The sequence below is a fragment of the Lissotriton helveticus genome, chromosome 12, assembly GCF_964261635.1.
Source record: "Lissotriton helveticus chromosome 12, aLisHel1.1, whole genome shotgun sequence".
In the NCBI taxonomy this organism is placed as follows: Eukaryota; Metazoa; Chordata; class Amphibia; order Caudata; family Salamandridae; genus Lissotriton; species Lissotriton helveticus.
The window spans coordinates 25484808-25502062 of NC_136073.1; the positions used below are offsets into that span (position 1 = coordinate 25484808).

Below are 17255 nucleotides of genomic sequence, written 5' to 3' on the forward strand. Positions count from 1 at the left end.
CCACTGTCTGGGCCATTCCGGGGCAATCAGAATCATTCTCGCCCTGGATTGAGACAGCTTGATGAGAACCGCCGGAATCAGGGGAATTGGTGGAAAAGCGTACAGAAAGCTGTTCGACCAGTTGATCCATAACGCGTTCCCCAGCGTCCCCGGCTGGTAGTACCTGGAGGCGAAGCCTCGGCATTTGCTGTTTTCGGCGGTGGCAAACAGATCTACGTCTGGAGTTCCCCACCTTGCGAAGACTTCTCCTAGTACTTCGTCGTTTATGACCCATTCGTGGTTTTCCTGCACGATTCTGCTCAGTTCGTCTGCCTGAACATTCTGCACACCTGGCAGATGGGTGGCCGTTATCGACAGTCCTCGAGCCAGAAGCCAGTGCCAGATCGCCTGCGCCTCCTGCGACAGAGTGCGCGATCTCGAGCCCCCCTGCTTGTTGAGGTAATACATCGTTGTCGTGTTGTCCGTCTGAACAAGCAGAGAGTTGGTCTGAAAGGACGGATGAAAGGCCTTCAGTGCCAAGTGAACAGCTCTCAGTTCCAGGAAATTGATGTGGTACGTGGACTCCGTCGGGGACCACGTCCCTTGAATTTGCAGGTCTCCGGAATGCGCCCCCCAACCTTGGAGAGACGCATCCGTCACGATGGTCTGCGTGGGAATGTCCTTGTGGAAGGGAACGCCTCTGAGGAGATTCTCCTTCGAGCACCACCACTTTAGAGACTGAAGAGCATGTAGAGACAGTCGTATCCTGTCGTCCCAAGAACCTCTCCTCTGGTCCCACTGATCCTCCAAGCACTCCTGCAGAGGTCTCATCTGTAGCCGTGCGTGAGGAGTGAGAAAGATGCAAGAGGCCATCGATCCCAGTAGAGAAGACACCGTCCTCACAGTCGTAGACGGAGTTTTCATGAGAGCCTGAGCCTTCCGAACGAGTGATAAACGTCGCTCTTCCGAAGGAGACACGCTTGCTGACAGCGTATTGATGGAGGCCCCCAAGTACTGGATGCACTGTACCGGAATCGGGACCGACTTGGACATGTTGATGTGCAACCCCAGCTTGTTCAAGAGAACGCACGTCTTCTGGAAGTGTGCTTGAGCTTCCGAGAAGGAGGAGGCTTTGATCAACCAATCGTCCAGGTACGGGTAGACAAACACCTTGTTCCTCCTCAGGTGCGCCGCTACCACTGCCATACATTTTGAGAATGTCCTGGGTGCAGACTTCAGTCCGAAGGGTAGCACCGTGTATTGATAGTGATTGGTGCCGACTTGAAAGCGCAGAAATTTCCTGTGTTTGCATGCAATGGGCACGTGGAAGTATGCGTCCTGTAGATCTATGGCACACATCCAGTCTCCTCGTTGCAGCTGAGGGTAGATCTGATGCAACGACAGCATGCGAAACTTTTCTCTGCGAATCCACTTGTTTGCCTGCCGCAAATCCAGAATGGGCCTGAACTCGTTTCTGTCCTTCTTGCGGACAAGAAAGAACCGAGAGTACAGACCTCTTCCTCTTTGAGACAGAGGTACGTCTTCGATCGCCCTTTTCCTTAGCAGAACGTCCGCCTCCGTCTGAAGCTCGCGCAGTTGATACTGCGAGCTGACGGGAGGAATCGATGGAGGAGGGCTGGTGAAACGTAGACTGTATCCATTGCAAACAATATTCAGCACCCACTTGTCCTGAGTAATTTTTCTCCACTCTGCCAGAAAAAATTGAACGCTTCCCCCCACCGGAGCGGGTAACGGACGAGGGGGAAGTAACAGCTCAGGGACGGGACCCGGCCGGGCCCTTGGTCGCGGTAGAGGACTGTTGACGACCTCTACCACCCTGTCGCTTCTGGAAGGGCTGCCTGTACTGCTGCTGCTGCTGCTGCTGCTGCTGTTGATGTTGTCCAGCAGACTGCCCCCTTCCACGACCCTGCGACCCAAACCGACGTTGGTACTGTCGGAAGGGTTTCTTTTCCTTGGGCTTCTCCAAGCCCACTGCCGTCAGGGTCTCCGCCTCGGCCTTCATCCTGGCCATCTCATCATCCGCGTGTTTCCCGAAGAGGGTATCTCCGGAAAACGGGAGATTCGCCACGCGTTGCTGTGCTTCCGGTTTCAATGACGTCAACCTGAGCCAAGCGTGGCGTCTCTGGTGAATCCCGTGGCAATATCCGTGCGCGGACAGCAATGATATGTCCGCTGCGGCGCCGATGGCCTGATTAGAGACCAGCATCCCCTCCTGGACGATCTCCACAAAGTCCTCCTTGCGGTCTCGAGGGACAAGGTCTGCGAACTGCTCCATCGAGTCCCACAGGGACCGGTCGTAACGTCCCAGCAAAGCCGAGTCACTAGCGGCCTTCATTGACGAGGCGGATGTCCCACACGCCTTACGACCAGCAGAATCGATCCAGCGGCTCTCCTTGTCCGGAGGCACCGTGGACGCAGGGGAGGTGGCATGAAGCTTTCGTGCAGCAGTCACGATGACCGAATCCGGTACCGGGTCCTTCCTCAAGAAGGCTGGGTCTGAGTCCGGAGCCCTGTACTTTTTTAGGATCCTGGAAGGTACAGACTTCACCGTTGCCGGCGTCAGGAATAGCTGTTCGGCGGGCTCAAGGAGCCCCGGCACCAGAGGTAACAGGGGGCGAGACAAGTGCCTTTTGTGTAATGTCTCAAATATCACCGAGGTAGAAGCCGTAGGCGCTTCAACCTCGATGCCCAACTTCGCCGCTCCACGCAGGAGAACCTCCTGAAATGTGCTTATATCGTCTATCGGAGACACCCTAGTCTCCGGCGAATCGGACAGCGTGGGCGAGTAGGAACGGGTCCCAGAGGGAGAACGTGACCTGGACCGACGTCTCTTGTGGTGACGCCTGGATCGTGAGGAAGATCCATGCCCACTCCTCGATCTGTCCCGTCTCCCCGAGCGAGACCTCGACCTCTTGGGCCTCGGACGCTCCTTCGGCCTCCCAGGGTCAGGAGTCCTAGGCTTCTTAGGAGTCTTCTTCGGAGGCGTCGGAAACTTAGGCATCGACACCGCCCTCGGCGGGACCGGGGGTGGAGGAGCAACCGGACGCGGGGTCTGCGGAGCCGGCTTCGGAGGTGGGGTCGGGGCCTTCGGAGGCGGACCCTTCGGCACAGCAGGCCGCGAAGGAGGTGTAGAAGGCTTCATCGGAGTATCCACCCCGGAATGCGCCGTTCCCGGCGAGCCACCATCTCTTCCGGAGCGTGGGGAGCCCCCCACAGTCCTGGGCCTGTCCTTAGGACCTCCAGACGCTGAAGACCGGTGCCCAGACGACGACCGATGTCCCCTCGACGTCGAACGGTCCTTCGGCGTCGACCGAATCACACTTCTCGACGTCGAACCGTGTCTCCGTCTCGACGTCGACCCCGACCAGATCGACGAGCCACGAAACCTCGACGACGGGCGATGGTGCCTCGACGGCGACCTCGACCTCTTCGCCGGCCTCGACGTCGACTTCTTGGATCGCTTCGACGTCGACCCTTTGGACCTTCTCGACGCCGACCTCTCTGACCTTCTCGACGTCGATCTCCTTGACCGTCTCGACGTCGGTCTTTTGGAATGCTTCGACGTCGACCTCTTCGGCGCCGGAGACGCCTTCCGTCTCGACGGCGACCTCGACGACGAGGATCCCCTCGACGACGATGTCCTCGACGGCGAACGGCGGTGTCGCCTCGACGGCGAGCGCCGACGCCGGGCCCTCCGATGTCGACCACTCGACGCCGACAGCGACGACGAGGATATCGACACCGGCTTCGACGGCGGCCGGAACACGTTCCTCGACGTCGACGGGCGACGTTTTCTCGACCCAGAGCCCTGGGGAGACCTGGAACTGGCCGTTGACCGTCCCCTCGACGTCGTGGTCAGCGCAACTGACCCAGACGGAGATCTTGGGCGAGGGCTGGTCTTCCTGCCCCTGGGGAGCCCCCCAGAGGCCTCAGCATGGGTAGAAGGAGCCCCTCCTGACCCACCTCGTGCCTTCAACTTTCTCTCCTCAAGTCCCTGAAGCCTGATCTTCTTCCTCTCCTTCAGGGTCCTTCCAGAGAAGCTTCTGCAGATCACACACTCCTCAGGAATGTGGGAAGAGGGAAGGCAGAGAATACAGACCTCATGGGAGTCTGACTTGGCCTTCTTCCTTGAGCACTCAGGGCATTTGTCGAATAATGCAGGCATTATGGACAAAAAAGAGTGCAGAAACACAGAAAGAAAGTCACCAAAGTACTTTAAAAGTACCAAAAATCGAAATTAGTGTAAAACACTAACAAAAACCCTTGAAAAGGGAGAGCTCAATGCTCCAGGGTCCTGCTTGCAGGAGCCGGAAAAAAGAACTGAGGCTAAGTTGGACCTGCTATGCATTCTGGGATACTGAGAGAAGGTTCTGGAAGGTTCCTTAAAGGCACAGTATCCTAATTAAGCCACATAATGGCAGCCTATGGGGCTTGTCTGTCCAGGTTCTTCTCTCTATCATTCCTGAGGGATTTTGCTGTTAAGCAAGGGAAATCTGTACAGGCTTTGCTGTTTTGTGGATTTTATGGTGGAATTTCTAGTTGAAGTACTGGACAGTGTAGTCTTTTTGGCTGCATTATCTGTCTTTAAATTCTCTCTTAAGTGTCTATGCATTTTCTGCATTTTTTGACACTGTAAGAGATTATTTTTGATTGCTCCGGGGTCCACGCACATGGGCGGGACTATTCACTAGATTATGACTATACACAGAGATCCCCTACTACAGAAGTACAGTATTGCATGTTCAAGAGCATTCTCTGGGGGTCATTTCCAAAATGTCTGTCAAGGTTTTTCAGATTTTTTCCAGCACTTGTAAATATTTGAGGGAGATAACAATTTTAGAGTGTGTTTGCCTCCCTGGTGTGAGTATGTAGATAAAGCAATCACAGAGCTGGAAAGTAAACAAGCACACCACAGAAAAACTGAACCCAATCATGTATGCTTCCATTGCACATACAGAGTCAATCTCTGGAGCACTGCAAGGTGAAACCCAGGCTGTCAAACCAGTCTGCGGAACCGCAGGCCCACTCAACTGCCTCTCAAAAGTAGATGCTTAGAATGGTGCAAGGTACAGGAGTGTTACATAGTGTAGCTCAAAACTTGCATGTTAAAACATTTGCTAGCAGGGCCGGACTGGCTACCGGGCGTTTCTTTGCTGGGGTGGCAGGGTGGGGTCCAGGTTCACTGCTGCGGGGGCTGATTTTGTTGCCGGAGAGCTGCCGGTGCTTCAAATGAACAAAGCAAAACAAATAGCTTTAACCCCTTGGGCGCGGCCGCGATTCTACGCCTGTGCGGCCGTTTTAATGAGTGGGCGAGTTCATGACGGCCCCCAGCCGTCATCAGCACACGCCCACCGTGATGCATGACGGACGGGGGCCGACATCAGTATTGAAGGGGTTAAAGCCTACTTTTTAAAACATTTGTTTTGCATTGTTTATTAAGTAACGCCCGGTAGCCATTTTTTGGCATGTTGCCGTGCACAATCTGCCATTGGTAAGCACTGCAGCAATTTGTAAGCAATTTAATGTCACTTGGGCCAGAAGCCACAACGTCACTTCCTTTATTCTGGGTCCATTGTCAAATGGTGTGAATTTGTGTGGTCATCATTTATGGCATTTTGTGGTCTTGAAACCTTTTCGGCAGAGCGTGCCTGAATGAATGAATGAATGAAAACGGATGTATAGAGTGCAACTGCTGCTTCATGAGAAACGTCCTGGAGCTAAAATGAAACAGTAAAACAAAGGTAGATTTTAAGGATCGCAGAACAAGAAGGTCTTCAGTTGGGCTGTAAACAAACTTTCACTGAGAACAGTGCAAAGATACAATGGTAAAGAATTCCAGATGGTGGAGGCAAAAAAAGTAAGCAAGTTTTGAGAGGCTCCCAGGTAAAGAACATTGGCATAGTCTAACCTGGATGTGATCACTGCATGTATAATCCCCTTCCGGGTGGCTTTAGGTCAAGTAGCTGCTGTGGCATGGACTTGGGGTTTGAAGGATAGAGCCGAATCCAACAACGCCCCAAGATTGCTATCAACTGTTAAGGGCATAGGTACTTGACCCAACCTAGGAGGCCATAATATTGAAGAATCCATAGGAGAAGGAATACCAAATGACAACATTTCAGTTTTATCAGCGTTAAGCTGTGGGCAACTGTTGTGCATCCAGTCGGCAACGGCAGTGAGACTGTCCTGAGAATCACTTGCCTCAGACTCATCAAGCTGCTGAAAGCACAGCATACGTTGAGTGTCTTCTGCATATGAAATGATGTTCAGACCCCAGTGTTGCACCACCAGAGCCAAGGGGGCCATATTGATGTTAAAAAGAGTGCGTCTCAAAGCAGTGCCCTGGAGGACTGGGTCTGGTGACTTAGTGGACTAATGCATCCACTGTAGGTGCCTGTGTTCTACCTCATGGTCACAGATTCAAAGCCCAGCAGGACCATTCATACTTTCATCCTTCTGAGGTCGATAACATAAGTACCATTGAGTTGGGTAACAATAAACATATGTTATGCAGCGCCAAGATACCCTTGGTTAAACGTGCGCTTTACAAATACACATCTTATGTTATGGGAATTTTATGAGACACAGTGCCAAGAGCAGTTGAGAGATCTAATAAGATACCCACTGCCTTATGTCCCAAAACAAGATTTTTTCTGATGTGTTCAGTGACCTTCAAAGGGCAAATTCCATGCTAAACCCAGCACAGAAGCCAGACTAGGAGGGATGGAAAATATAATTTCGCTCAACATAATTGGTGATTTGGCAATTCACCAAAGATTCCAGCATCTTCCACAAAATAGTGAGAAACGAAATTGGTTTATAGTTGATCAGTGTAGGGGGGTCAGCATTAGTTTTTTTTTAAAAAAGGGGCACAATGAGTGCCTTTTTCTAATAGAAGGGAATCAGCCCTGCTCAAAAGGGAAGGGTGAAGAGAAAGTTAATCGTGGAGTTGATGCCGATACCTACCTTCTATAATATGTCGGGGGCATGGATCAAGGTAAGACCTAGATTTGACTTTTTGTAAAATTAGTTCTGATTCTGCTAGAGAGATTTTCTTTTTAATTATTACAGCAGAGGATATTCCAGATTTTGGAATGCGCAGAGAGTAGGCCTCATTAAAGAAAGTTCATCAGACTAATCAAAGCTAACACCACTTTTCCCCCTTTATCGTGGAAAAAATAAGATAGATCTTACGCAAACAGCTGGGAAGTCTGAATGCATTGTTTACGTGCCTCAGGTTTGAAAAATGATTTGATAATTTTAAAAACTGCTCTAGGGGCATTTTCTGATGTGGCTTTTTGTTTAGCAAAAAATCTTTTTTTTGCTTTTCGAATATTGTTCCAAAATTGCTTAAGGTCCGTGCAATAAACCGGCTTTTTCTCAGTATCATAGCTTGCCCTCCATTTTTTCTCCAGTTGTTTAGATTTAAGCTTTTCAGCCTGAAGGTTTGATGAGACCCAACCTGCAGAAGGTATGGCTCTCTTCCTAGTATAGGTTTTCAGAGGTGCCAAAGCGTCGAGACCTAACATTATCATAGGAACTAACTACTGCGTCAATTACAATAAACAAATTAATCTTTATCTGAGAGCACAATTTGGCTAAATTCGGATCAGAAATAGAATTACAAGCTCTAAAAGAGACTTCAGTATTGCATGCAACAGTCTGAGTCATGGCATGGTTACCATAAAATGGTACTAAAAAATGGTCCACCCAAATCAGTTGGAGAGGTGGACCTGTCAGAGACGAAGGGTAACAAAAAAAAATAAGGCCAAGGACACAACCCCCAATATGGGTGGCATCCTTAACCAGCTGTATGAGGTTTAAATCCGACATTGAATCCTTAAAATGCTCTGCCAATCTATTATTGGGGTCATCTATGTGTATATTAAAATCCCCCAATACTACTAAATTTGAGTATTGCAAGTAATAAGGGATAATAGCATTAATAGGAGCATTCAGAGACTGAGAGGAGGCTTCAGGGGGATGATAAAAGAAAGCACCAGAGGGGGAGAGGTTTTCAGAGATCTTTATAGAGAAAAACAGTCCCTCAATAAGACTAAATCCCACCAACTTAGAGACAGTACATACAAATTGTGAATGATGGTTAACAGCAATCCGACCACCAGGACTTTCTAGTCTGTCTATGTGGGAAATTAAGTGGCCCTTTCCATTAGCTGGAGAAATGTCAGGGCCCGAATTAGCATTGAGACTGGTTTCAGGCAGGAACAGAATGTCCCACTCATTGTCATTGAGTAAGTTCCAAATATGTAATTTGTGTTGTGGGAGGGATCTGACATTAACCAGGCATGCTTTCAGATCCCTATCTTAGAGCTGGTTGCCCCCAATCACAGCTCAGAAGGGGGCAATTTTGATTCACATGGGTCTGTGCAAGGAGAGTCGAGCAAGGTTCAAAATTCAACATTTTAGAGGCTGTTATTCTCAGGTGTCAGGCTGGATCTGGAAACTTTTGTTGAGTAATACCCCTTGCCCACACCGTCGGGTGGCTCAACTCGACTCTGCGTGACGTCATCAGCATTGGTAGCGTCAGCTATGATGTCACTGTCACCTATACAGTCACCACCTAGGTGTGCGGACGTCAGTACGTTTTGTTTTTTTCCATGACAGCAGCACAAAGCAACGAAGTAGCGCATGGAGTTGGGTGCAAAACTAAGGCCCTGAAAAGGGGAGTAACCCTAGCCCTAAAAAAATCAATCCGCAAAGCTGGGAGGCATGTGTGGGGCTAGAAGTATTCTGCATCTAGATAGAGTCTCTACCGGATAATGCATTACTGAAGGTATGTAACTTGTTCATCTGATAGACACTTCTAGCTGCAGATTCCTTATATTTGAATTAGATACTCAAGCCATACCATACCGGCGGTGGGTTGCAGACCAAAACCTTATACTAGAAAGTCCTGCAAAATGCCTGTCCCTGCGAACCTGACTGTCCAGAAGTAGTGCTTGGCAAACCTGTGTTAAAATGCCCACGTTTCTGCCTGACAGATATTCAGGACTGGGACACCCCCGAGTCTGACGCCTGGGGAATTCAAAATTAAAACATTGCAAACTATGAGTAACCTCAAAGGAACAAGAGAGTGTTTTGCCACAAGGCGGCATGCAAAGAGACAGACAGTAATACGTCTTTACTGTAAATTAGTTGTTGAGGCTGGTCTGACGAAAAAACAAACTGCATGGCAGGCGCTGTTCGTGGTCCGAGTGCAAACAGATGCAGACGGTCTTGCCTTTGGCCCGCCCATGCAGCTTCCTGCATTTCAAAAAGCTGGGGAGAACTAATAGCCCCGCCCACTTCCAATCGCTAAAGTGCTCAACTCAGGAAAGGAAAAAAACAGAGTGAAGCGCAGTGAGGAAAATAACAGTCAAACACCCCCAATGGAGATTCCACATCCCACACCACCGGGCAATCATTACCCTCCCAAAAGATAATAAAAATGTTAGGTCACAGAGAGAATCCTAAGTACAAAGTACCACGTGCTAGAACCATGTTAAAAACAGCGTTATGTCAAAAATAAAACCAAGCCCAAAAGCGGAAACCAAAAGCAGCCCTCTCAAAGATACTAAAACCAGTCTTCTCCCTTCCTCCATTTGCTTCATTTCTCTTTTCCCAGCCATTCATTCTCTGCCTCTTATTCTCTCCTGGCTCTGTCTTCTCTCTCTCCATTCTCCTGCTCCCTCTCTTTCCTTAAGGCCCCCACAGGGCTCCTGAGATTAACTTCAAGAGCTCGGGAAAGTAACAGAAGCACCAGCAGGTACCCTGGGCTTTCAGTACCGGCATTCAATGCTTCCAGCACTTCCAACCCCATGAATTACCTGGTGGGAAAAATGGCCAGTCTGGGCCTGTTTTTTGGTCTCCAAATGTTGCAAGTGTGTGACCTGCCAAACTTGTCAAGCCTGCTAATCCAGATCGGTTCTACAAATCTGAATTCTGGACACTTAATTCCACGTGATACTTCAATTAAATGTTCCCTATTCAAAAAGAGTGAGTGGCCTGTCATTCTAATGCCATTTATCTGAAAGCCACAAATGTGTGACACCTTCCTGCAGTCCTGGCTTCAACAGCACTTCGAAGAATGGGTTTTTAGGCCCACACTTACAGTATCAAAAGAGAAACAGAACCTAGATTCGAAGTTGCCACAAATGACAAGGAAGCAGATGCAGTGTCATCTCTAGAAGACATTTTTAGGGTGGGCACACTATCAGCCGCAGACTAAAACTGGTGGGGGTCCCCTGCAATTGTTAAGAGAGTGGGTGTGTGCAGTAGTCTGTCTGTATATATGCTCTATGTATTTGAGTGCAGATAACTTCATAAATATATGAAGTCAAGTCAAGTTAGAATTTGTATAGCGCACTACTCACCCAGAGGGTCTCAAGGCGCTTGAGGGAGGGGGGTACGCTATCTATCGAATATCCAAGTTTTTAGTTGTTTTCTGAAGGAGAGGTGGTTCTGTGTAAGGCGGAGGTGGGTGGGGAGAGAATTCCAGGTCTTGGCCGCTAAGTAGGAGAAGGATCTTCCCCCCCCATGGTGGATCTTTGGATGTATAGAAATATACACATACATACATGCCAATAGACCCGATCCAGATGGGAGAATCCTGATGTTTTAAGCCAAAAATGGTTTTCTTTTGGCAATCTCCCACCTGAAATTGCCTCTGCTTCAATAAAAAGTTAATGGGGGAAATACAGTCACCCGATTACTTTTTGCAAATCTCCCGCTTCCCTCTTCTAAAATGTTGGCATGTATATACATACAAACTAATATTTAAACAGTTAAAGAAAACATTTAAGCTCATGTGGTGCCACAAACGATTGCTGACAGGTAAGTACACTCAATGTGCCTAGAAAGGTACAGAGACTATTTTAAGGTCTGTGTTGGCTTCTGGCACATGTGACATTTAACCACCCCTCCCCACACAGGCTAATGCATGACAGACTTTGCGCCTTTGCATACTTGCCAACATTTGGGGGAAAAATCCTACAACACTTTGCAGCACAGGGCTGCTGCAGAAAGTTCTTGTTTGTGTACCAGATAGAAAGTTCTTGTGTGCGTACCTGTGTGTAATAAAGAAGAACAGTTCTGCAACAATATTATCTGGGAAAGTCTCCAACTTGCAAATGCAAAAACAGTACAGTTGGCAACTATGCCTTTGATATTCATCTAACTAACACAACAAATCATCTCCACATACACTTTGTAGTCCCAAAGGAAGGAGACGCTATAAAACTACACATCCCAGCAGTCGCCGTGCGCAGCTTCCGCCAGCTGATTCTCTCCTCGGGGATCCGTCTGCCCTGGCCCATCCGATGCCGCAGTGACGTAACCATGGAAATGGAAAAAAGTCTGAAATGGCGACGTTTCCTATGGAAAGAGCCCCTAATTCAAAGACAACCCTCTCTGTCTAGTACATCAATTACTGAAAGGCGATACTTAGAAGTAAATCATAGCGGTTTATCAACAAAAATATATTATCAATCAAAATTATTTCTGAAGGAAGGTTGAGACACGTATATAGTCATTTATACGAACATAACTAAAATTATAAAAAATATTCCAAATATTTACAAAATGAACATATGTATTTTAATTTTTATTTCAAAGAAACCCGTGTGGGTGTTTTATTATTATTTTAATGAGATACCTTCTTTTTTCCAGATGCTTTTGGACTCTGTCCAGTAAAGGAAGCCAATACCAGCACCATTCCAAGATGGCGTCCTCTGTCGCCTCATCAGTCCTTCTTCTGTTACTATTGCCTTAAAGTCCCTTCCCGACAGGCGTCTCTTGCAGCTGTTCTTTCTCTCCGGGCAGTGGACGCATGGCTGAGTCTTCGGGTCCCTGCTCCTCTCCCGGTTTATCCGCTCTTCAATAGGAGAAAAAGTGGAAATAACTCAAAATGGTGAGTAAGATGTCTGCACCAACCTGCGAGTGCTCGGCCTGGACAACGCGAGTCTGTCTTTTGTGTTTATTGTGCTGTGATTGTCATAACACTGTGAAGGGTATGGTGAGCTGTCACTGGGGTGAGGGCACCTTTATACCCTCACCACTTGCAATCACTCAGCCCTGCCAGGCTCTTTCCAGATTATTATTATTACTGCTCAATTTAAACTAGTTTTGGAGTTTTCAAATCTAGAAAATGCAAGGAAAACTCAAAAATGAGAACACTATTTAAAATATCTCATCCTGATAGTTAGATTCACAAATATTAGTAAAGTGGCTGAGGTCCACTTGCTCTTCCCTTCAATGTTTTTCTCAAACCTTAACTCCACTGTCTGTACTGAGATCAGGACCCCTTTAAATCCCATTAGCCGCTGTGCTTTCTGTTAACTTACTTATATGATGTTTCCAAGTCATTGGGATACAATTTGTTTTCCATCCCTCGGCTTTTCAATTCAAAGTCTTTATTTTTAGGAATTGCACACAGTGTCTGAGACTGATAAAAAAAATGCACACATGCCACAATTACCATCAAGTAACGAACGAGGCTGGACGTGCCAAGCACGCCAACTGAGAGGTGCCTGAATCTGTAAAAGGATAAGCGCACTTCATTATTGCCAGGCCTAGTGGCACAATATGCACAACATGAGATACAGACGTAGCTTATGAAGGGATGCTGTTTTACTCATTATATCAAGATTGAAGCCCTGAAGAAGTTGCCAGTGAACGAAACGTGTTGGCTTTGGCTAGAAGCAAAATTATGTCTGACTAGCAAATTCATCAATAAATAATTATGTGATTTACTAAATTGTGGACCACCGCGAGGTCAATGGAGGCGAGGGTTTCTTGAGGACAATACTTTGACATTTAAATGGGATACACTCATTGTATCTAACATTGGACATTACTGTTCATTGGGTACAGTATTTTGGGTCATACTCCATTGTAGCAAGACAGTATGCTGGGTCATATTGATTAACTTTTATTTTCAAGCGTGTTAACACAATATTGTGTTGTCTGCCCTGCTTCCAAGGTTCATGCCATGCACATAGGGCTGGGTTGCAAAGTACGGCTAAGTTGTCGACTTGAAAAACTGAATAGAATTCTATATGGTACTTTACCGAAATGTTGATTTCCATATTTTTTTTGTCATGCAAGCTTTTGAATTACAAAAATGCCATTTTGCATCTGTTCCAACTTAGAAAAAAGTGGATTGGCTTACAAAATGTAAGGTCCGAAATTTAGACATCTCCAGTAATGTTAACAGGAGTTGTCACCTAAAAAATCTTTCAGTTGCCATCAAATGTAACATTTTGTCTGCTAACTGGTCAGATTGGATTTTGTGAATGTGTGTCGATTGCCTTCACTGCACGAGTAATATTTGAGAGATCTGAATTTGTCTGTTGACAGATGTAAGTACTCTCCCCCCACCCTGTTTTCTTTTCTCTGCATTCTGGTAATTGTAATGTAGGAATATGTTTGTAGGTGCCAAGAGGTGGTTGTGTCTCCTGTATGCCCTATATCAAGTAGTTTTACTTAGTCACCGAGAGCACTCATATAGTGGATATTAAGGTACAGTCACTCAAATGTCTTGAAATTTACCAGGAAAGGCACACTATAACAACAACTCCTCAGCCCTCCTGAAGTGCAACATGGCCACCTTGAACGAGGGAGAGGGGCCAACTCGGAATAAATGGGCACATGTTTGGTGTTGAGGTAATTGTGGTTACTATGAGACCACAATTGTTGAATTTTAGGACGTTTGAGTCTTTATACCATCTTTTTTGGCAGGAGTATACAGCAGATGTTCTTCTGTTGCCAGCCATAATAAAAATCAAACATTGACAAAGCCAATGGGTCCCACCTATGCGAAAGCTATTGGCTTTGTCAATGTGTTTTAGCTATAGTGTACAGCATGGAGGCTGCTGTGCAGCATGCCTGAAACTAAAGGGAAAAAAGCGATGTGATGCGGTTAGCACTAGCCGCGTCATCTCGCTTTCTTTTCTTTACTTCCAGCCATATTGCACATCAGCTTGGCAGCTGTATAACATGGTTGAACAAAACTTTGACAAAGCCAATAGCTCTTAAGTAGGTGAGACCTATTGCCTTTGCCAATGTTTGCTTTATCCGGCTTAACACGGGAGTGAGTGCATTGACCAACTGCAGCACAGCGTTTCAAATCGGCTGCCTCATGCTGCACAATCCTCTCTGACCTGTTGTAATAGTCATTGGCATAGTGCGCTCTCGTGCCATAGTGATTCATCCACATGAATCAACATGCCTGATGAAGAGCTGGTGCCACCAATTTCATTCAGACTGAAACAGTTTGCCTGGCAGATTAGAGTCTTTCAAGGCAACTTGAGCAAGGCTGTGGTGCCAAGTGCTTAATGCTGACTCCTTCCTAATCACAAGATAAGGAGAACATTATGATCCTTGTGCTCACAGGAGTTTGAAAGTGGTTCTGAAGTCAGGGTGTAGCTGTAAATTTTGCACTGCCATGATTTTCCCCTGTCCTGTTTCAGCACGCCTAACCTTCCAAAAATTTAAGTGGGGTAAATGTGCTGAAAATAATCCAATATATGTGGGCGTTGGAGTCTGATAATTGTCCCCATTCCACCCCCCAATTGCAGGAGACTGCTAAGCAGGATCCTAATCACAATGTGTAGGTCTGTGCAAATCTGTTTTCTATCATGTGCTCTCCTCTTTTATTCTGGAAAAAATGAACTGTAAAATGGGCCATTCAATAGTGCCTGCACTTTGTTTAAAAAAAAAAAAAGAACTGCATCCATATCATCCAAATTTGAACCCAAGCTTCTCTGTCTGTAATCTAAGTTGAGCGACAAGTGAGTTCACCAACCGAGCAATTTATCCAGCAGCCCATGTATTACCTCTAAAATGACGGTCATCTGCTACTCGGGGGAAGTCTGGCTGAAAATGCCCAAAGTTTTTTAAGTTGGGGAAACCTGAATTTGGAGAAACAAAGGGTTAAGCTTATAAATAGTTTGAAAATGTTAAACTGCATTTTAATTGACTTGGGCTCACATCACAAGAAACTTTGTCTTATGAAGCATATCGCGCTAGAAATGTACTCTTGGTCTGGAGGAATTTTGTCACAACAAACAATCCCAGTGTTACAGGATACATTGCGGAAATCGGTGGAGTAACCTCAATTTCTACATCATGGTCCCCCCAGACTGTAGGGTTTTTATAATCGTTTACGTGTAATTCCACTTTTAGGAGTTACTGCTAGTGCAGTAGGCCCAGACTATTTCTACCTGGCGCAGGGCTCTTTCCCGGTGGGTTGGCAGGGTGCAGGACAGTTCACTGCTGGTAGGGGGCTGGTTTTGATGAAAAAGTTACTTGCCTTTGGTAATGATATATCTGTAAGAGACCTATATTAGTTATAGATTTGTTACCTTAGAATTACTCCCAGGCGTCCGACTGGATACGGAGAATTTTTTCTCAGCAGTACCCCTGCGCATAGGTTGGTGGCGTCGGTCGATTCCACCTTCGCTGTTGGCATTGTGATCACTGGAATGACATCACGGTATCTACTTAGACGCCGCGCTTGCGCACTGACGTCTGTTCTTTTACACAACATTCCACGAAAGAAGCGCAGAGCCATGCAAGGCACTGACCACTGGTGCCCAAAACTAGGGCCCTGAACCTGTACAAGTCAGTTCATAGAATGGGGAGGATGGGTGGGGCGGTAAGGAATCTATAACTAATATATGTCTCTTACAGACATATCGTTACCCAAGGTAAGTAACTTGTTCATCTGAAAGACACTATTAGTTATAGATTCCTTACCTTAGAATAGATACCACAGCAATACCAACCCCGGAAGAGGGTCTGCGAACTAAGTTCACACCAGAAAGTTCTGGAGAACTGAACAGCCAACGGAGTCGTCCCTCCGGACTTCAGTATCCAGGCAATAATGCTTAGTGAACGTGTGCATCGATGCCCACGTGGCTGCCTGGCAGATGTTATGAAGGGAACTCCACGTCCCAAAGCAGGCTGTCATCGCCCTGGTGGAATGGGCGTGCAGTCGTACAGGAGGATCCTTTTCCACCAAGGAATAACAGATTTTTATGCAAAGAACGACCCAACGAGAGATGGTTCATTTTTGCACGGCCCGACCTTACTTGGCACCCGCATAGCCAACAAAGAGTTGATCGTCCACCCGTAATTGTTTTGTGCAATCCACATAACGCACGTTTTGGATCCAGACGGTGGATTCTCTCCTCATCCTTGGAAGGCTGTGGGGGCGGAAAGAAGGTGGGCAAAGTGATGGTCTGTCCTAAAATGCCCTGATGTTCCAGCCACGTCCAAATGCGAAGAGCCTCTTGACATTGGGTCCATGACCTCACCCCGCCCTGTTTGTTGCAGTACCACATGGCGGTGGTGTTGTCCGTGAACACCTGCACTACTCTTCCTTTGACAGAAGGAAGGAATGCCTTCAGTGCAAGACGAATTGCCCAGAGCTCCAGAAAGTTGATTTGGAGTCCGGACTCTGCCGGATATCAGAGGCCTCTGATCTCTGCCTCCCCCATGTGGCCGTCCAAACCCAGGAGTGACACATCTGTCACCACTGTGAACTCTGGTTGGGGAAGGGAGAGGGATCTGCCGTTGACCCAATCCTGGTTCGTGAGCCACCACTGCAGTTGTTGTGCAGTTCCCTCTGAGATCTGAACGTAGTCGGAAAGATTCCCCTAATGATGCGCCCACTGGAACTTCAGGTCCCACTGCAGAGCCCGCATATGCCACCTGACATGACCCACCAGCAGGTGGCCATGAGGCCCAGCAGCCTCAGGGTCATTCTCCCCGAAATCCAGGATAGAGGCTAAAAGATCGGAATCATAGCCCGAATATCCCGTACTCGCTGCTCGGGAGGATAAGCCCGAAACTGCGCTGTGCAGAGTGCAGAGTGCAGAGTGCAGAGTGAGTGCGCAGAGTGTTGAGTGCAGAGTGTTGAGTGCAGAGTGTGACTGCTCCGATGAAAAGGAGCTTCTGAGAGGCAATCACGTGTGACTTCGGTACGTTGATGGTGAACCCCTGTGAGTGCAGGAGGTCCGCCGTAGTCTGAAGGTGGGAGACAACAGCCTGGGGCGAGCCCGCCTTCAACATCCAGTCGTTGAGATAGAGGAAGACTAGAACGCCTGATCTGTGCAGATGAGCTGCGACCACCCCCATCACTTTTGTGAACGCCCGAGGGGCGCTGGGAAGGCCAAAGGGGAGCCCGGAAAACTGAAAATGCTCATGGCCTACCGTGAACCGTAGGTAACTCCTGTGGGCCTGCAGGACAGAGA

General features: G+C 47.6%; 1 protein-coding gene across 1 annotated transcript in view; it reads left to right on the forward strand.

Moving 5' to 3' along the window:
• Positions 1 to 11754: 11754 nt before the first annotated feature.
• The window catches only part of TMEM161A (transmembrane protein 161A), a 33841-nt gene continuing 28340 nt past the window's right edge, over positions 11755 to 17255 (forward strand). The window contains exon 1 of the mRNA XM_078670762.1: positions 11755 to 11908. Within this exon, the coding sequence (XP_078526888.1) occupies positions 11906 to 11908 (3 nt within the window). The 5' untranslated portion in view covers positions 11755 to 11905. The remainder of the gene's footprint in view (positions 11909 to 17255) is intronic.